At 61.2% G+C, this 20791-nt stretch overlaps 2 protein-coding genes across 3 annotated transcripts; both read right to left on the bottom strand.

The window, feature by feature from the left end:
* Positions 1-6398: 6398 nt before the first annotated feature.
* On the bottom strand, positions 6399-12192 carry LOC125639097 (uncharacterized). The gene is made up of 2 exons (XM_048855616.2): positions 11942-12192; positions 6399-10599 (listed from the first exon to the last, which is right to left on the bottom strand). Exon 2 carries the CDS (start codon positions 10589-10591, stop codon positions 8159-8161), a length of 2433 nt encoding a protein of 810 aa, XP_048711573.2. The 5' UTR covers positions 10592-10599; positions 11942-12192; the 3' UTR covers positions 6399-8158.
* A 618-nt stretch (positions 12193-12810) lies between these two features.
* On the bottom strand, positions 12811-19918 carry LOC125639100 (E3 ubiquitin-protein ligase TRIM69). Of its 2 annotated transcripts, XR_007357383.2 has the most exons (7): positions 19244-19918; positions 18834-18929; positions 17496-17729; positions 16803-16825; positions 16558-16682; positions 14926-16378; positions 12811-13151 (listed from the first exon to the last, which is right to left on the bottom strand). XR_007357383.2 is itself a non-coding variant. In XM_048855620.2 (6 exons), the coding sequence occupies exons 1-6, from the start codon at positions 19646-19648 to the stop codon at positions 15837-15839; spliced, it is 1425 nt and encodes a 474-aa protein (XP_048711577.1). In that variant the 5' UTR covers positions 19649-19918; the 3' UTR covers positions 12811-15836. The 2 variants fall into 2 exon arrangements, 1 of the variants encoding a protein (XP_048711577.1); XM_048855620.2 differs by having other exon boundaries at positions 12811-16378.
* Positions 19919-20791: the final 873 nt, after the last annotated feature.

The following is a 20791-nucleotide window of genomic DNA, read 5'->3' as shown; positions in this document are numbered from 1 at the left end:
GGGGGGGGGGGGGGCGGGTTCATAGATGGAGTCGAACCTTCCCGCAGCTAAGTATGAGCATCTCCGGGCACCGATGGCAGGTTCCGAGATTACACGGCCAGAAGGGACCATCGCGATCTGACTTACAGAGCAGAGACCCCCGCCCAGCGGTTCCCGCTGCCAGCCCGTAGCGGGTGGTCGAGCTAGAGCCGAGACGCCGGGTTGGCACTGAAGGCCTCCACGCACCAGAGAATCCCCCAGCGCCCCTGGCTTGCGGCTCCATCGGTTAATTAGGAGCCTGGCGTAAAAATACGGACCGTGGGCTCTGTCCCTGGCTCTGGGAGGGGACTGGGGTCTGGTGGGTTAGCGCAAGGATAGGGGCGATCTGGGAGCCTGGGGTCTGTCCCTGGCTCTGCCACTGTCCTGCTGGGTGACCTTGGGCATGTAGCTTCTCCTGTCAGTGCCTCTGGTTCCCTCCCGCTCTTTGTCTTGTCTGTTTAACGTGTGGGCTCTGCAGGGCATGGCCGGTCTCTCACTGCGGAGCACTGGCGGCCGGGGCCTGGGCAGCGCCCGGGGCGAGGGGGGCCCGGGGCGAGGGGGGCCTGGCGCTTGGCCGGGGCCCGGGCAGCGCCCGGCGCGAGGGGGGCCCGGCGCTTGGCCGGGGCCTGGGCAGCGCCCGGCGCGACTGGAACAGAATACGAATGTAAAATGGTGATACGTGCTTGGATTGCCCCTGCGGGACGTGGGCCCCCCCCAACCCCCGCCGCCCAGCAAACTGCCCCAAATGCTGAGGTGCCCAGGCTACAGTGGCAGACTGGCCTAGGGGATTTAGAAGCCTCCGTTTCAAAATCAGTATTCTTAGTGTTTGTTACTGTAGGACTTCGGGCAGGGGTGGGGAAACTACAGCCTGAAGGCCGAATCCGGCCCTCTGCTTAATTTAATCAGGCTTGCGGCAAGTCTCCACTCCGTGGGCCGGAAGCCCCGAGCCTCGTCGCCCCCCGCTCCCCCGTGGGGCTGTAGCCACAAGCGCCGGCTCACCCCGCTGCGGGGGGGAAGCGAGGGTTGCCAGCCCGTCAGAAGTCTAGCTGGCTCTGTGCAGCACCCGGAAACGGCTGGCGTGTCCCTGCGGGTGCTAGGCGCAGGGGTGATCGGGGAAGCTCCGCATGTTGCCCCCGCCTCCAGTGCCGGTTCCGCAGCTCCCATTGGCCAGGAAGCGGGGCCAATGGGAGCTGTGGGGGTGGCGCCTCCGCTGAGGGGCTGGACATAGCGGCCGCTTCCGGGAGCAGTGCGGAGCCAGGGCAGGCAAGGAGCCTGCCTTAGCCCTGCTGCGCCGTCGTCTGGGAGCCACTTGAGGTAAGTGCCGCCCGGCTCGAGCCTGCACCCCAAATTCCTACCCGGCCCTGGGTCGGAACCGCCTTCTGCACCTTAACTCTCTCCCAGAGCCCCCACCCCCAGCTGGAGCCCTCACCCCCTCCCGGATCCCAACCCCCTGTCCCAGCCCAGTGGAAGTGAGTGAGGGTGGAGGACAGTGAGGGGGGCTGGAGTGAGTGGGGGGCGGGGCCTCAGGGAAGGGGGCGGGGCAAGGATGCTCAGTGTTGTACCATTAGAAAGTTGGCAACCCTCGGGAAAGCCCTGAGCCCCTGCACCGGTGCCCCCGTGGGGCTGTGTGTGGCCTGATTTTTTTTCTTTCTGTGACTCAGTGGCCCCGATAGAAAAAAGGTTTCCCACCCCTGGCCTAGCAGGCCACGCCCTCGAACTGGCCCGGTCTCACGTGGGCCCTGGAGCGCCCAACTCCCATTGGCACGCTGGGAACCTGCCCTCTGGGGCCATGCCCTGGCGTTGTGTAGGCACCTAACTCCCCTGGGGTAAGTGACATCCACGGGATTTCGGTGCCCGCATAGCTCTGAGGTTCTGGGCCTAAGGGTAAATTACACTGAGATTAATGGACTGTCTGTCTGTCCATCCCTGTACACCCCTCCCATGTAATCTATCCCCACCCCCCCACCCACCCATCTATCTCTGTCTATCCCCAGACACCCTTCTTATCTCTCTATCTATCCATCCCCATACACCCTCATATCAATCTATGCCCATACACCCTCAGATCGATCGATACATCCATCCATCCCCATACACCCTTGTATCTATCCATCGATACATCCATCCATCCCGTACACCCTCATATCCATCCATCCATCCCCATACACCCTCAGATCGATCGATAGATCCATCCATCCATCCCCATACACCCTCATATCTATCCATCCATCCCTGTACACCCTGAGATCAATCCATCGATATGAGGGTGTATGGGGATGGATAGATCTATCTATCCATCCCCATACACCTCTCTCTCTCTCTCTCGCTCGTTCAGATGTCACACTCCACAGCCCATTAGGTGGTATCTGAAGCTTCCCCTCGCTGGATGACGTAGCCCATGTTCGGCAGTGGGGGTCTGGGTCACCATCCCTTTTCCCCCTGCCCCCCCGTCCATGTCCCGTTTGAGTTACCCCCGTCCCTGTCCCCCTCACCCAGCATGCCACTTCGTGCCCATCTCAGGGGGCTCCTCATTCACCCACCCACCCCAGCTCTCCCCCTCTCCGGGTCTCAAGCCGGGGGGATCCGCAGGCTCTGGAGTTGGGGGTCAGGGGAATCTGGCTGACAGACTCGCCCAGCTGGGGGGCTGGCTTGCCCAGCCTCTGGATCAGGAGCCCAGTGCGGGACACGAGCAGGGATGTTGCCTCATGGGGGATGGGAATGAGAAACGACACGGCTACCCCCTGTCTGCGAGCACCCTTCCCGTCGGACGTTAGGTTAGGACAGGGGAGGGACAGCTGGGAGCCAGGGCTCCTGGGTTCTAGCCCCAGCCCGGGGAGGGGAGTGGGTCGAGTGGGTTTTGGGGGGGGGGCTGATAGAACCCTAATTCTAGTGGCCACTGTTTGCTCTAATCACTAGACTCCCCTCCCCTCCCAGAGTTAGGAATAGAACCCAGGAGTCCTGACTCCCAGGCCCGCCCTATCTGTCACAGGCCTGTCCCGGCTAGCTGGAAGTGAAATATGATTGAAAACCCCAGCGTTTATGGTGCCATTATTAGGTTCCAGGATGAACGTGGGCCTGGGAATACCCCCCCAACTCTTGGTGCCTGGGTCGAGTGGCTCCTCCTTTTAGGCTGGGGCAGGGCTTTGGATATGGGGGGGGGGGCTTGCTCCAGCCCATCCCTGGCGATTCCATAGGTGGGTCTGGGCATGAGGCAAAGCCCTAATTGTTCTCCTTTCTGCGGTCAGGACTACAATTCCCACAATGTTCAGCCACCCATTCCCTTCGTGGACACTCGGCCCACCCTGCTGGGGTGGGGGCGGAGAGCCCGAACTCCTGGGTTCCATCTCCAGCTCTGGGAGGAGAGCGGGGATTTCTCCTTCAACCGAGGCTGAAATTAGTAGTATTTAATGCCTGCAAGGCAGCAATGCCAGGGAGCCCGCACTCCTGGGTTCTCTCCCCAGCTCTGAGAGGGGAGTGGGGTCTAGTGGTTAGAGGGGGGAGGGTGTTTAGGAATCAGACTGGGTTATCTGGGGTTTTCTGCCCCCTTTCGGTCACCCCATGGGGGTTTCCAAAGATCTCATGGCTGGAGAATGCTGAGGGGAGTTATAGGGCTGGGTCTTTCCATGGGAGCTAGAGTCTCATCTCAGCCCCCCCCCCCCACGGGGGTGAATCGGGAGTCACTAATCCTAAACCCCGTGCACACGGCAAAACACCGCACGCACAAAACTGTTCACAGAAGCACCATTTGCACACAGGGCCTGTCAAAAATCAGAGGGAACGGTGCCCCTGGGCTGCAATGGGGTCATGGCCAGATCATCTCAGTTCCCCTGGTGTAAATCTTGAGCTACCCCCTGGGAAACTGCAGGGTAGTTAATGGACTCACTCCGGATTCACACCCGTTTACTTGTAAGCGGGGCTATCACACCAGCTCCGCTCTCTGCATGGGTTGGGGGCACGAGCTGATTTCCTGCCTTCCCAATACGCCCAGCCTCAAGCAGTCGGAAGTTGCCAAACCAGCCGGCAGGACATTGCTCACGGCTCTGAAATAATCGGTGGGCTATTTGGATCTTGCCGGGGGGTGATCACGATGCCCGTCCATGCTTCTTTGAGTTGGCACTCCGCTGAGTCTGGCTGCATTTCGGATGCAGGGGCCGGGCGAGGAATATCTTTTCCTCTCTGCAGTGGACTGAAACTCCGTGGCCCGGTCAGTTCGGTTCGGCAGACTTCAACGTGTCTCGTGGCCATTGGACAGCGAAGAGCCATCTTGATGTTTTTTTAGCATTTTATTTCTGCTCTGGTTGGCTTTTTAAGGCTTCACCATGGAGCGACACGCTGGATTTTAAGGGTTTTGTTCCCTGTGTGGCGATGTAAACTGGCACAATGGCGGGCAGTTATGGGGGCCGGCCGACTCAAATGATGGCATGACAGGAGAGGTCGCGATTCAAGCTTCGTAACTGTTAAGAACACAAATGGTCAAAATAGACACAATAAATAGCCTTCAAGCAACCCGCGCCTTTGTCTGATGGTGCCTTGCTGTAATTTTTGACGAGCGATGGATTTGTCGGCTTGTGCGGGTACAGTGAAATCCATTAGGGATTACAAAATCGATTCCCGCCAAAGCTGGACCATAGTGAATGGTCCTCAACTGAAATTCAGACAGCCGCACTCTGTCTGTGGGCAGGTTTAGCAGGGGCTCGGTCTCGCGGAGTTAATAAATCGGCTCTGGCTCTCCAGCCGTTTCTCACCGGCTCACACCGCAGGAAGAAGTCGCATACCCGAGAGCAGCGGTTCTCCAACGGCGGCTCGGGACCCCAAAGTGGGTTGGGACCCCAATGGGGGGCCAGGGCTGGCTTAGACCGCATCCCGCTGCCCAGGGCTGAAAGCGAAGCCCGAGGGCTTCAGCTCTGGGCGGTGGGGCTCAGGTGACAGGCCCCCTTCCTAGGGTCGTGGAGTAATTTTTGTTGTCAGACGGGGGTCACAGTGCAGTGAAGTTAGAGAACCCCAGAACTAGAGACCCCAGGGCAAAAGGGGCCAGTGAGAAGGTGAGAGATTTGGGGGTCATCCTGGCAAAGCAGCTCAACATGTGTGACTCATGGCCAAAGGGGCTAATGCGAGCCCGGGCTGGCTAAAGAGGGGAATCTGAAGGAGGAGCAGAGAGCTTATGGATGCAGCTAATTTGGGGAGGGGTCGAAGACCTGCTGTTCAAGGATCGCCTCCGCAGGGTCAGTTGATTTCGCTGAACAAAGAGAAGGTCCAAGGGTGACTTGATCCCAGTCTAAAAATACCCCCCCCCCGAACAAATACTGAATAAGGGGCTTCTCTAGCAGAGAAAAGGTCCAACGCGATCCAAGGGCTGGAAGCTGAAGTTAGACAACGTCAGCCGGGAAAGAAAGTGTAAATTCTTAACGAGGAGAGTTTTTATAGTGGACCATTTTTAAATCAAGCGAGGATGGGGTTTTTTGACAAGATCTGCTCTAAGAATTATTTTGAGGCAGGTCTCTGGCCTGGGGCAGACTAGATATCCACGGCGGTGGCTTCTGCGCTGGGAATCGGTACCGTTCTGGAGGGCTCACTGCTTTTGTCGGGCTCCGGGTGTGCCTCTCGGGGGAGCCAGTCACGGGCAACTAGGCCGCGTTAGCCGTCGGAACCGCCGGCCTCAGTGTTTACTCCGCTCCGCCTACCCTCCAGGGGCGAGCCCAGCGCTCGGCCGGGCGGAAGGGGATAAATATAGAGATTCCCTCGCAAGCCAAGCAAGGAACCTGCATGCCAGAAAACTCGGTGCCCAAGGCGGGTTTCAGAGAGATAATAAATACCCCCCCGGCCCGTAACAAACTCGGACAGGTCTGACGAGTGACTGACGATTCAGTTGAGGCCAGGGAGCGGTAAAAACTGGAGGCTGACTTCAGAAAGAAGAGGAGGAAATGACACAGGGTGGAATTCAGTAAAGAATGGCCCAGTAGTTAGAGGAGAGAGGACAGGGACTCTGGTTCACTCCCCAGCGCTGGGAGGGGAGTGGGGTCGAGTGGGATAGAGCAGGAGGGCTGGGATCCAGGACTCCTGGGTTCTATCCCCAGCTCTGGGAGGGGGGTGGGGTCTAGTGGGATAGAGCAGGGGGGCTGGGAGCCAGGACTCCTGGGTTCCATCCCCAGCGCTGGAAGGCGAGTGAGGTCTAGTAGGTGAGAGGGGGGGCTGGGATCCAGGACTCCTGGGTTCCATACCCAGCGCTGGGAGGGGAGTGGGGTCTAGTGGGATAGAGCAGGGGGGCTGGGAGCCAGGACTCCTGGGTTCCATCCCCAGCACTGGGAGGGGGGTGGGGTCTAGTGGGATAGAGCGGGGCGGGGTGAGAACCTGCCAAGAGTCTGACAGAAGAACACAGTAGCTGTTATGCCAATAAGTCTTTATTACAAGAAGGGTGAGGAACACAGGCCTGCGGCTGAGAGCAGGGCCTGATCGCTCCCAGGTACCTGCAGCAGCCCCCACCAAGCTCGGCTGTCCCCCACCCCAAGCTGGGATGACACACACGGACCCACCCCCACAATGACTCCCCAACCCCCCTCCCCCCGCGCACAAGGAAGTGTGTGGGGGGAATAACTCCCCAACCCCACCCAGACTTCACTAACAGATTTTCCCCAAGGGCTGCATAGATGTTTATGGGTTAAACTGGAGAAGCCCCGACCCCGGAAGCGTTACGGATCCCCAATCTAAAAATGGGGAAACCGAGGCACAGAGTGGCATGCACCTCACAGTTACATAATGACAGCAAAGAGGGAGGACTGGGCAAAGAACCCTGGAGTCCTGAACCCCCCTTCCTGATGCTCTAACCACTAGACCCCACTTCCCTCCCAGAGCTGGGGACAGAACCCAGGTGTCCTGGCTCCCAGCCCCCCCAGCTCTAACCCACTTCACTCCACTCCCCTCCGAGAGCTGGAAGAGAACCCAGGAGTCCTGCCCCTACCCCGGCTCTAACCATGAGACTCCCCGCTCCCCTCCCAGAGGTGTGTCGAATCTCCCAGTGGAACTCAGACACCCTCGGATTTCTTCTCTCTGTAGTGGTGGGGTTGTGCTAAACTCCTCTCCACCCACTTCCTGTTTAGTCCCCACCCACCCCACAGACTAGAGCCGGGGCGCCGTAGTGGGGAAAGGCCCCCGGTCCCATTCCCCATCTCGGCACCTCTCCGCTGCTTCTCTACAGCGCGGCCTCTACGGCAACGGGGAACGCTGCCTACTCGCTAATGTTGCCAACAGAGCGGATTACGGCATCCTCACCCCACCAGCTCCACGGCTCTAACCCACTAGACCCCACTTCCCTCCCGGAGCCGAGGATAGAACCCAGGAATCCTGGCTCCCAGCCTCCCCTGCTCTAACCACTACACCGCACTCCCCTCCCAGAGCCAGGGACAGAACCCAGGAGTCCTGGCTCCCAGCCTTCCCTGCTCTAACCACTACACCGCACTCCACTCCCAGAGCCAGGGACAGAACCCAGGAGTCCTGGCTCCCAGCCTTCCCTGCTCTAACCACTACACCACACTCCCCTCCCAGAGCCAGGGACAGGACCCAGGAGTCCTGGCTCCCAGCCTCCCCTACTCTAACCACTACACCCCACTCCCTTCCCACACCCGGGGACAGAACCCAGGAGTCCTGGCTCCCAGCCTTCCCTGCTCTAACCACTACACCGCACTCCCCTCCCAGAGCCGGGGACAGAACCCAGGAATCCTGGCTCCCAGCCTTCTAACCACAAAATCCCACTCCCCTCCCAGAGCCGGGGACAGAACCCGGGAGTCCTGGCTCCCAGTCCTCCCTGCTCTAACCCACTAGGCCCCACTCCCCTCCCAGAGCCAGGGAAAGAACCCAGGAGTCCTGGCTCCCAACCCCTGCTGCTCTAACCCACCAGACCCCAATCCCCTGCAAGATCCAGGGATAGAACCCAGGAGTCCGGGCTCCCACTGCTCCCCTGCCCCTCCCACGCCTGTACACAAAAGACAGATACATTTTGTTCAGACCCAAACCCTCCACGCTGATCAGCGTCAACCTCAGAGGGTTCCCAGTGTGTCTCCCCCGCAGCCCTCCTTCCCTCACTGCTTCCCCCCTCCCCATTGCCACCCCCCCCGGGGGGGGGATGCAGATTCTCACACTCCCGTGCCTACAGCCCTTCCTCGACCGCCACCCCGAGCGCCGCGGAGAGCCCCGGCGTCCCGGCCCCCGGCCCCACCTCCAGAGCCGCGGAGGCCGCCGGTGCCCCGGCTGCCGGGGGCGCCGCCCCGGCTCGCTCCTGGGCCAGGAGCTCCTCGCGGGCGTGCAGCTTCTGGTGACGGGTGTACTGCAGCAGGTAGCGGAAGGCCAGGCCGCAGCGGGAGCACCGGTAGGGCTTCTCCCCGGTGTGGATGCGCTGGTGTTGGACCAACGCCGAGCTCTGGCTGAAGCTCTTCCCGCACGCCCCGCAGGCGTAGGGCCGCTCGCCGGTGTGGGTCCGGCGGTGCTGGGCCAGGGCCGAGCTGTGGCCGAAGGCCCGGCCGCAGTCGGGGCAGGCGTAGGGCCGCTCGCCGGTGTGGGTCCGGCGGTGCTCCAGCAGCTTGGAGCTCTGGGAGAAGCCCCGGCCGCACTCCCCGCACCGGAAGGGCCGCTCGCCGGTGTGGGTGCGTCGGTGCTGGGCCAGGTGGGAGCTCTGCCGGAAGCTCTTGCCGCAGTCGCCGCAGATGTAGAGGGTGCCGGGCGGGCGGGCCTCCCCGCCGGCCCGGTGCGCCTTGCGGTGCTGGGCCAGGTGGGAATTCTGCCCGAAGCCGCGCCCGCAGTCCGGGCAGCGGAAGGGGCGCTCGCCGGTGTGGACCCGGCGGTGCTGCGCCAGGTGGGAGCGGACGCCAAAGCTCTTGCCGCAGTCCGGGCAGCGGTGGGGCTTCTCGCCGGCGTGGGCCCGCCGGTGCCGCAGCAGGGTGGAGCTGAGGCCGAAGGTCTTGCCGCACTCGGGGCACTGGTAGGGGCGCTCCCCGCTGTGGGTGGTCTGGTGCTGGAGCAGGGTGGAGCTGAGGCTGAAGGCCTTGCCGCACTCGGTGCAGCGGAAGGGCCGCTCGCCGGTGTGGGTGCGCTGGTGCTGGGTACGGGTGGAGCTCTCCGAGAAGCGCTTCCCGCACAGGCCGCAGGGGAAGGGCTTCTCGCCAGTGTGGGTGCGCCGGTGGTTGAGCAGGTTGGAGTTGCGGTTGAAACTCTTGCCGCACTCGGGGCACTGGTAGGGGCGCTCGCCGGTGTGGATGATCTGGTGCTGGAGCAGGGTGGAGCTGAGGCTGAAGGCCTTGCCGCAGTCCGGGCACTTGTAGGGACGCTCGCCGGTGTGGACCCGCCGGTGCTGCAGCAGGTTGGAGCTGCGGCTGAAGGCCTTGCCGCAGTCCGGGCACTTGTAGGGGCGCTCGCCGGTGTGGGTGCGTTGGTGCTGGAGGAAGGTGGAGCCCCGGCTGAAGGCCCGCCCGCACTCCCCGCATTTATAGGGCCGCTCGCCCGTGTGGATGCGGCGGTGCTGTGCCAGGGTGGAGTTGGAGCCGAAGGATTTGCCGCAGTCCGGGCACTGGAAGGGGCGCGCCGGCGGGGCGGGGCGGGAGGGCGGCGGGCCCGGATTGCCGGCGAGGTCGAAGGCGGGGGGGGGTTCCGAGCCGGCGTGCAACCCACGTTCCCCGTCCCCGCGCGAGCCACGACGGAAGCGGAGCTCCCCGCCCTCGTGCGAGCCAGCAGGCAAGCCCCGCTCGCCGTCTTCGTCGGAGCCCCGATGGAAGTTTAGCTCGCCGTCTTCGTCGGAGCCGGCGTGCAACCCAAGCTCGCCGTCCTCGTGCGAGCCGGCGTGCAGCCTGAACTCGTCATCTTCATCTGAGTGCAACCCAAGCTCGCCGTCCTCGGGCAAGCCAGCGTGCAGCCTGAACTCACTGTCTTCATCTGAGCCGGCGTGCAACCCAAGCTCACTGTCCTCGTGCGAGCCAGCGTGCAGCCCGAACTCACCGTCTTCATCTGAGCCGCCCTGCAGGCCACGCTCACCATCCTTGTGCGAGCCAGTGTGAAGCCCAAGCTCGCCGTCTTCTTCCGAGCCGGCGTGGAACCCGAGCTCACCGTCCTCGTGCGAGCCAGTGTGAAGTCCAAGCTCAATGTCTTCTTCCGAGCCGGCGTGGAACCCGAGCTCACCGTCCTCGTGCGAGCCAGTGTGAAGTCCAAGCTCAATGTCTTCTTCCGAGCCGGCGTGGAACCCGAGCTCACCGTCCTCGTGCGAGCCGGCGTGCAACCTGAACCCACCATCTTCATGTGAGCCCCGTTGGAAGTCGAGCTCACTGTCTTCCCCCGAGCTGGCGTGCAGCCCGAGCTCACAGTCCTCGTGCGAGCCACGAGGGTAGCTCCTCCGGTAGGCTGCGGGGCTGCTGTCCGGCTGGGAGCAGGCATCCCCCACTGCCCCGCTGCCGGCTGGGCTGTCCGGCCCCCACTCCTCGTTATCCGACCAGCACTGGATGTCGCACGAGATCCCCTGTTCCGAGCCAGCCGGGCTCGGCGGCTTTTCCTCTTCCTCGGCCCACGGAGAGGGGCTGTGCTCTTCTGCCTCGCTCATGGCTGGGACTGGGGGGAGAAGAGAGGAGTTCATGGAGTGACGGGCCAAGAGGGGACCTGACCCCCCTGGGCTGGGAGCCCGGACTCCTGGGTTCTCTCCCCGGCTCTGGGAGGGGAGTGGGGGCTAGTGGGTGAGTGAGGGAGGCTGGGAGCCAGGACTCCTGGGTTCTCTCCCTGGCTCTGGGAGGGGAGTGGGGGCTAGTGGGTAGAATCGGGGGAGGCTGGGAGCCCGGACTCCTGGGTTCTATCCCCCTGGGCTACAAAGGCTGCGGGGGGGAGCGGGGGTCCATGCTGTTCTCCCCAGGACAAGGCGAGGGGAAGGGCTGGGGATTGGGGAGGGGACACACAGCCCAGGAGGTGAGGAGGGAAGAAGAGGAGAAATCTGCACCAGGGCTGGGAAGTGAGCCAGGGGGTGCCCCCAAACAGCCCCAGTCTGGGTGCTAAGCACTACACCCCGAGCTGGAATCCAAGGGCAAAACTACCCTGAACCCCAAACGGGCCAGGCTGGGGGGGGGATGAGACCCTGCACCGCCCGCCCCGTACACCCCTCGAGCGGACCGGGCTGGGGGGGGTGAGACCCTGCACCACCGCCCCCCGTGTACCCTTAGAGTGGGCCGGGCTGGGAGGGATCCTGTACCGCCCCCCCTCTCCGTGCACCCCCCGAGTGGGCCGAGCTGGGGGGGGACCCTGCACCGCCCCGTGCACCCCACGAGCGGGCCGGGCTGGGGGGGACACCCTGCACCGCCCCCCCCATACACCCCACGAGCGGGCCGGGCTGGGGGGGACACCCTGCACCGCCCCCCCCATACACCCCACGAGCGGGCCGGGCTGCGGGGGGGGACCCTGCACCGCCCCCCCGGTACACCCCCCGAGCGACCCGGGCTGCGGGGGGGGACCCTGCACCGCCCTCCCCGTACACCCCGAGAGCAGGCCGGGCTGGGGGAGCCCTGCACCGCCCCCCCCGTACACCCCGCGAGCGGCCCGGACTGGGGGGGGAACTCTGCACCCCCCCCGTGCACCCCCCGAGCGGGCTGGGGGGGGACCCTGCACCGCCCCCCCCCGTGCACCCCCCGAGCGGGCCGGGCTGGGGGGGACCCTGCTCCGCCCCCCCCCGTGCACCCCCCGAGCGGGCCGGCCTGGGGGTGGACCCTGCACCGCCCCCCCCGTGCACCCCCCGAGCGGGCCGGGCTGGGGGGGACCCTGCTCCGCCCCCCCCCGTGCACCCCCCGAGCGGGCCGGCCTGGGGGGGGACCCTGCACCGCCCCCCCCGTGCACCCCCCGAGCGGCCCGGGCTGGGGGGGCCCCTGCTGGGCTCGGCTCCCTGCCTGGATCCCGGGCGGCCCCGACTCACCCGCGCCGGGAGGGTGGGGGCTGGATCCCCGCTGGGGGCCCCGATCCGGCCCCTGGGGCCCAGCCGGCGCCGAGCCCAGGGCCGGGGGTGGGCGGGGGCCGGTAACAGGAAGGTCCCGGCGTGAAAGCGGCTCCCGGTTACGCACTTCCGAGGCGGGGGGTTTGAACTGGCGCCCGGGAGGGCTGGAGCCGGAGCCCCGAAGCCAGGGCGATGGGCGGGGAGCCACGCCCAGAGATGGGGGGGGGGGCGGATTTCCCCAGCGGGAGGGGCCACCCCCTGGCCCACAGCGCCCCCCTCTGCCCCCACACCCATCCGCCCCATAGCCCTCTGGGCCCCACCCTCCTGCGCCCCCCCACACCCATCCGCCCCATAGCCCTCTGCGCCCCACTCTCCTGCGCTCCCCATGCATGCACAGCGCCCCCCTCTGTACCCACACCCATCCGCCCCATAGCCCTCTGGGCCCCCCACCCACAGCCCCCTCTGCATGCATAGGCCCCCTACACACAGCCCCCCATGCAACCCCCGACAGTCTCTACCACTCCCCCAGACATCCCCCTCCCCTTGCATGCACCCAGCACCCCCATGGCCCCCTCCACCCGGCACACACACGCAGTCCCTCTCTGCACCCCGTATACATACACACAGCCCCTCTGTGCCCAGGTGTGTACACACACACCCCAGAGCTAGAGGTGCCCGTTTTGGTTGGAGGTATTCCTGGATGACCATCTTTCATTAAAGATTAATCTTTACTTCCTGCAGAGTCTAGGATAATCCCGGATTGTTGGCAGGAGAGACCCAAGCTCCCTTGCAGGGATATTCTCCAAGTGCAGCTGGTAGGAGACAAAACATTTCCGCTTTCCCCACTCAGAACTAGGCAAAACTTGTCCAGTTTGATTTTATTCCGGATTAAAACGAACAGATCTGGGGGTTTTTTTTTTTAACATAAGGAGCCTTTGACCCCATGGAACCACAAAAACACCCACCTTCTGAACAGAAAACAAAGTCTTTTGTTTCATTCTGAACACCCTGAAGTTGTTTTCCACTGTCTGCAAGATGTAAGCCGTTGTCTGAGCCAACCTAGATGCCAGTTCATATTGCTGTAACGAGGAAAGATTTTTACACTTCCATTGTTCCTCCCAGAAAATGGCGATGAATGTATTGTCTTTTAAACACAAAGTGAAACACTCTCACTTTTTCGGGTGGCGATTGACTGGAAATTAATGGGGAAACAAAGTGAGATGACTTAACTTTCCATTGAAACTAAATGAAATCCTTCTCTTTTTACATGGTTAAATATTGGACTTTGCCTCACTGTCGCGAAGTGAACATGGTAATCAGCACCCTTTTTACAAGAAAGGGAAACATTTTGACTTTCTGATCACAAACGAAAGAAAACCGGCTTTTGAATTAACTGAAATTTCAGCTTTTCCCAATTCAAAGCAATTTTCCTTCGGACTCAACACAAAGTGCAGGTCAGGGTTTTGGGGTTGTTGTTTTTTTTTTTTTTTTAAAGATTCACCATGTTTTGAATTTGTTTGATGGAAAAATCAATCACTTTAGCTAGAGCAGACATTTCCTTGCCCCCCCCCCCCCCAAATCAGTTTAGATGAAGACACCAAGGCCAAAGGAGACAGCCCCTGCCCCTAAAAGCTCACAGTCCAAATAAACAAAGCCAGGATCATTCCCCCATTTTACACATGGGGAAACTGAGGCCCAAACCGATTCAGTGACTCCCCAGAAGTCACATGGGGAGTATGTGACAAAGCCAGGGATAGAACCCAGGCATCCTGACTCCCAGTCCCCACTAGACCCTGCTTCCCTCCCAGAGCTGGGGATAGAACCCAGGCGTCCTGGCTCCCAGCACCCCCTGCTCTAACCCGCCAGACCCCACTCTTCTCCCAGAGCTGGGGAGAGAACCCAGGCGTCCTGGCTCCCAGCCCCCCCTGCTCTAACCCAACAGACCCCACTCCCCTCCCAGAGCTGGGGATAGAACCCAGGCGTCCCGGCTCCCAGCCCCCGCTCCCCTGACTCTAACCTACTTAACCCCGCTCCCCTCCACCTAGGGAGAGAACAAAAGTTGGGCAAGAAGTAGCTTTTGTGTTGAGCAGGAAACGCCAAGATTTCAAAAAAATGTCAGTTCCCAAACCATTCTTTTTTGGGGAAACGTCTTGAAAAATGACGTGTGTGTGTGTGTGTGGGGGGGGGGGGAATCACTTTGCGTCAATCAAAATGTTATGTTCCAATTTCAACCTTTACCAAAAATTATGTCCTATAAACACTTATGTATAGTTCTATTAAATAGACAATTCTTTATATAATTTTTTAAAAGCCAGACTATGAAATATTGCATATGAAATATTAATTGTATACGTATACATATATCATTGTATTTAAGTATTCTATCTAGCACACACTGGTCTCAATTTAGTTTTCACTTCAATTTATATTCTATGAATATTTGGCTCGGGAGAACTAGCTTTGACATTTATAATTTGGACTGATCGTGACGTTTATTTGTCAGCTTTTTGATATTTTTATCAACTTAAAACTTTCAGAGTTGCAGGAAATTCTGGGAGAGTCCGCTAGTTCTTTAATGATTGTCTCATCAAAGCCAAATGCTTCTATGATTATCTGTCCATTTCGATGATTACGAATGGAAATATTTTTCCATGGCGGATGGTGACATTGACATTGACGGATACAAATGAGCAGATACAAATCCAATCCTTCCAGGCTTAAACAGTGTTGGGCTGAGAATTATGATAAATGTAAAATTAAAAAAAATCAAAATGAACCATCACGTTGAAGCAAAAAAACCAAAATGCCCTGATCTGATTCTCCCCCGGCCCTGCCATTCCCTCCGCCCCGAAATGTCATCAGAATGTTTCCATGGCATTTTTTCCCTATACAAACATGATCCCTCTTTGGAAACTTTCCCACTGCCTCTAGCCAGGACCCAGGAGTCCTGGCTCCCACGCCGGTACCTTCAACTCAAGCGCGTCTTCGCCCCTTATCACTCGCCCACCGATTATGGATCATGGGGCAACATGGAAATCGGTCTCCTGTGAGGACCAATGTCTGCAGCATTGTTTCAGAGGATCCAGGGCCTACCACCAAGGATGGCTAATCTGCGGCTGGAGTCCAAGATGCCACCGGGACCCCATCCACTCTTGATTGAAAACTTGCCAGTGATGGACACTCCGCCACGGCCCTTGGGAAATTGTTCCCATGGTGAATTCCCCTCCCTGTTACAAATTTGCACCTTATTTCCCATCTGAACTGGTCTAGCTTCAACTTCCAGCCGTTGGATCATGTTAGACTTTTCTCTGCTAGACTGAAGAGCCCACGGTCACATCTGTTCCCCACGGAGGTACTTGTAGACCATGATCTAGTCACCCCGCAGCCTTCTCTTTGTTCCTCTAAACAGCTTGAGCTCCGGCAGTCTCTCTCTCTAAGGCAGGTTGTCCAGTCCTTTAATCGTTCTTCTCCGACCCCTCGCCAATCGATCCACATCCTTCTTGAACCGTGGGCACCAGAACTGGACACAGGACTCCATCAGCGGTCGCACAAGGGCCAAATCCAGGGGGGAAATAAACCTCTCTGCTCCTACTCACCATTCCCCTGTTTGCACATCCCAGGATCACACTAGCTGGATCTTTAGATCCTTTTCAGAGTCCCTGCTTGGCAGGATACAGTGTGGCCTGGCGCTCGGCTCCCTCTTGCTTTGGAGCATGAAATAGCCGGGGTTGATGGGTTTGAGAGTTTTTTTTTCTATGTGTAAGGTGGTGCTTATAAAACCACTGGATGGCTCATGGGGGCAGGGAATGGGGCCCGGGGCTTTTCCCTCTATGGGGCGCCGGCTCTGATCCGACCCCAGGGCAGAGGACTGGCTGGCTCAGGGCAAGGGGCAGATTTTCAGGGGGGTAGAGTTCCCTGCCGAATCATAGAGCCCAGGGCAGAAATAGGGATACACACTCTCTGCAAACCGGGCGCTGAACGTATAGAGGTGGGACATGCCCCAGGCATCATAGAAGGAAACCTGGCCCCCTTCGTAGTCCAGGTACACCCCAATCCTGTGGGGCAGGGCCTGGGGGCGGAGCACCACTGGGGGCGTGTCCTTGGCCATGAGCTCGGCCCCGCCCCGGAGCCGAATGACCCAGAATCCCTTGCTGGGGGAGGCATGGATCTTCCCTTTGCGGCTGATGGAGGCGTGGACCACGCCCAGCGTCCACGCCGGCTTCTCCCCGACCTCCACCTCCCAGTAGCGCCTCCCGGAGGTGAACGCCCCCGCGCCCAGCACGGCCACGCAGAAATCGAAGCGGGCGGGCGTGTCGGGGAGAGGCCGGCGGAGGTGGCCGTCCCGGACTCGGGTGCGATCCTCCGAGAGAACCAGGCAGGGATGAGCCGTGGCGGGATCCAGCGTCACCTGGGGAAGATCTGGGGAGGGAAAAGGAGCAGGGGTATGGGGGGCAGGGTTGGTTTAACATGGGACCCCCTATTGAGCCCCCTGCCCCTCCCCACTCCCTGCAGCACAGCGCCCCCTAGCGCTGCACTGGGGCATTGGGCCAGCCCTGACTGCCAGGGGAGAGCGCCCCCTGCTGATCCCCATCTCTTACCTATGTTGAGGATAGATTTCATGTTCTTCCAGGCAGTATACTGGATCGGCCCTTTGAATTGCCCCAGAGTCTGTGATTGGGACCCTGTATTTGGCCCACAAGGGGTAGCCAGTTGCTGCTTTGCCCTATATGAGAGGGAAGAACCGTGCCCCCCCCGCCCCATAGCGTGTGTTAGTGACTGAGCAATGGGGATGGAGGTGTGGGGGAATCAGGGAATGAAGCTGCTTCTGCAGTGGCAGACTTACCAGTCCAGGAAGGATTTTATGTCCTGCGAGGGGACGGACACGGAGAGAGAGAAACAAGGAATTAGTAGAGTTCTGTCTCTTTAAGACACTGTGGGGCGCTGGGAGTGGCTGGCTCAGTGGGGTGGGGAACAGGACATGGGGCTTTTCCCCTCTCGGGGGCGCCGACTCCCATCCAGACCCACGGTGGGGGACTGGCTGGATCAGCGGGGTGGGGAATGGGAGACGGGGCCTTTCCCCTCTAGGGGGCGCCGACTCCCATCCAGACCCACGGTGGGGGACTGGCTGGATCAGTGGGGTGGGGAACAGGACATGGGGTCTTTCCCCTCTAGGGGGCGCCGACTCCCATCCAGACCCACGGTGGGAGACTGGCTGGATCAGTGGGGTGGGGAACAGGACATGGGGTCTTTCCCCTCTAGGGGGCGCCGACTCCCATCCGGCCCCACGGTGGGGGACTGGCTGGATCAGCGGGGTGGGGAATGGGAGACGGGGCCTTTCCCCTCTAGGGGGCGCCGACTCCCATCCAGCCCCACGGTGGGGGACTGGCTGGATCAGCGGGGTGGGGAATGGGAGACGGGGCCTTTCCCCTCTAGGGGGTGCCGACTCCCATCCAGCCCCACGGTGGGGGACTGGCTGGATCAGCGGGACGGGGAATGGGAGACGGGGCCTTTCCCCACTAGGGGGCGCTGGACTCACCGTCAGGAACTCCATGGTGCTCTGCTGGGGCAGGTGGGCCTGGGCCTCGGTGAGCATCTCCTGGGCTGCCTGGCATTTCCCCGCCAGCTCCTGCAGGTTCGTCTGCATCGCCCGCAGCTGGGCGCTGCCCGCCCGCCGCAGCCTCTCCTGCCACTCCCCCTCCCGGGCGGCCAGCCAGCCCCGCAGCGTCCCGAACTCCGCGGAGATGTGATCTTCCAGGCTGAGCACCGTCGCCTGGAAAACAGCAGCTCGAACACCCCCTAGGTACCCTTGGGCATCTCGTGAGCTAGTACTTCAGGTACCAGACATCGTCGACAGCTAATACTCCCTGGGACCCAGCATTCCTTGAGCTAATACTCCCAGGTACCTGCCAGTGTCCTTCTATAGCCAGTACTCTCTGAGATGCAGCATTTGTCCAGCTAATACTCCCTGGTACCCAACATTTCCTGAGCTAATACCCCAGACACCCTTCCACAGCGAATACTCCCTGGTACCCGCATTGCTCCAGCTACTCGAGTACCCAGCAACTTTCTAGAGCTAATGCTCCCAGGATACTCCCAGGTACCTCCCCCCCCCCGTGCATGGCAAATACCCCCAGGTACCCAATATCTCCATATAGTTAATACTCCCAGGTACCTACCCCCTTGTGCATGGCGAATACCCCAGACACCCTTCTACAGCGAATACTCCCTGGTACCCACATTGCTCCAGCTACTCGAGTACCCAGCAACTTTCTAGAGCTAATGCTCCCAGGATACTCCCAGGTACCTACCCCGCTGTGCATGGCGAATACCCCCAGGTACCCAATATCTCCATGGAGCTAATATTCCCAGGTAGCTACCCTCTGTGCATAGCGAATACCCCCAGGTACCTAATATCTCCATATAGCTAATACTCCCAGGTAGCTACCCTCTGTGCATAGCGAATACCCCGAGGTACCCAATATCTCCATATAGCTAATACTCCCAGGTACCTACCCCCTGTGCATGGTGAATACCCCCAGGTACCCAATATTTCCATGGAGATAATACTCCCAGGTACCTACCCCCTGTGCATGGCGAATACCCCCCAGGTACCCAATATCTCCATGGAGCTAATACTCCCAGGTAACCAGGAAGTAACTTCACTATACACCAAGTACCTCACATTCTCTCCCAGCTATGGTAAGACTCAAGGTACCCCACCCCCAGCCCTACCCTTACCCCTCACAGGTGACTCAGCCGTGCTGTCCCCCAGAGGGCTGCCTGCCTCCTCCCCAGAGTCCCTCGGGTAGCGGGGTGGGGGTGGGAGGTGGGGTCGGGGATCCCGCCCTTCCTCGATCCACCCAGCCCCGGGTACCTGGTGGTTCCGAATCCTCTCTTCCTTCTCCGTCTTCAGCGTCCGGAGCCGAGCGAGGCTGGACTCCAGCTGGGCAATGGCTGAGGGCAGCTCTTCCTGCGGGGCAGCAAACAGGCTGGAGGCGAGGGTGGGGCGGGGGGTCACAGGCCAGCGTCCCCAGCTTTACCCCACCAGACCCCACTCTCCAACCAGAGTGGCCCACAGAACCCAGGAGTCCTGGCTCCCAGCACCCTCTGCTCTAACCCACTAGATCCCACTCCCCCGGGGCTCCGAGAGCAGGGGGAAAAACCCAGGAGTCCCAGCACCCTCTGGCAAATACTCCCAGCACCCTCTGCTCTAACCCACTAGACCCCACTCCCCTCCCCAAGCTGGGGAGAGAACCCAGGAGTCCTGGGGCTTCCCGGTCTCACCTGATGCTGCCCAGTGGCCTGGTGGATGGGGAGGAACGGGAGGTTTTCGGATGTGGCTGGTTCCCTGGCGGCGAATTCCCCACCCTCCACCCCCCAGGGTTCGCTGTGCTCCGGGCACCTGCCCCCTGGGCACGCCCCCTCCTCTGCCCCACCAGGGCTCAGGCCCCTGGCCTGGTCGATCAGCTTCCTCAGCAGCCTGCAGGGCGCATATCTCCTGTCGGGGCAGGGCTCCCGGCATTCAGGGCAGGCAGGGGCGACGCCCAGGGTGCCCCACGTTGTCTCGATGCAGCCCTGGCAGTAGACGTGGCCGCAGGGCAGGGTGACGGGATCCTGCAGCCAGTCCAGGCACACGGGGCAGGAGAACTCCTTGGAGAGAGACCCCAATTGGGGGGCAGAAGAGGCCATGGGGTAGGGGGCAGATCCTGGCTCCCAGCCCCCCTGCTGTAACCAGTAGACCCCACTGCCCGCCCTGGGCCGGGGGAGATCCCAGGAGTTGCCGTTCCTGTGCGTGCTGCAGGCCGGCCCAGGGAAAGGTGCGGCCCAGGCTCCCTTTGCTCTCCCCACAGGGAGTTTCTCACTCGCAGGGTGTGTGCCCCAGATCTCTGCTCAACACACCCAGCCAGAGAGAGATGCTCAGAGATAGACGCGGAGCCCGGCCAAGGAAACACCCGCCCCACCCCCACCGGCTAACAGCCAGAATCACACCCCCCCACCCCCACCGGCTAACAGCCAGAATCACCCCCCCACACCCCCACCGGCTAACAGCCAGAATCACCCCCCCCACCCCACCGGCTAACAGCCAGAATCACCCCCCCCACCCCACCGGCTAACAGCCAGAATCACACCCCCCCCACCCCCACCGGCTAACAGCCAGAATCACACCCCCCCCACCCCCACCGGCTAACAGCCAGAATCACCCCCCCCACCCCCACCGGCTAACAGCCAGAATCACACCCCCCCACCCCCACCGGCTAACAGCCAGAATCACACCCCCCCACCCCCACCGGCTAACAGCCAGAATCACACCCCCCACCGGCTAACAGCCAGAATCACCCCCCCACCCCCACCGGCTAACAGCCAGAATCACACCCCACCCCCACCCCACCGGCTAACAGCCAGAATCACACCCCCCACCCCCACCGGCTAACAGCCAGAATCACACCCCCCCACCCCCACCGGCTAACAGCCAGAATCACCCCCCCCACCCCCACCGGCTAACAGCCAGAATCACACCCCCCCACCCCCACCGGCTAACAGCCAGAATCACCCCCCCCACCCCCACCGGCTAACAGCCAGAATCACACCCCCCACCCCCACCGGCTAACAGCCAGAATCACACCCCCACCGGCTAACAGCCAGAATCACCCCCCCACCCCCACCGGCTAACAGCCAGAATCACACCCCCCACACCCCCACCGGCTAACAGCCAGAATCACACCCCCCACCGGCCAACAGCCAGAATCTCACACACCCCCACCCCCACCGGCTAACAGCCAGAATCACCCCCCCCACCCCCACCGGCTAACAGCCAGAATCACACCCCCCCAC

This window comes from Caretta caretta, chromosome 6 (assembly GCF_965140235.1).
Source record: "Caretta caretta isolate rCarCar2 chromosome 6, rCarCar1.hap1, whole genome shotgun sequence".
NCBI lineage: Eukaryota > Metazoa > Chordata > Testudines > Cheloniidae > Caretta > Caretta caretta.
Note: the sequence above shows the minus strand (reverse complement) of the source record. Positions and strands in the feature narration are given on the sequence as shown.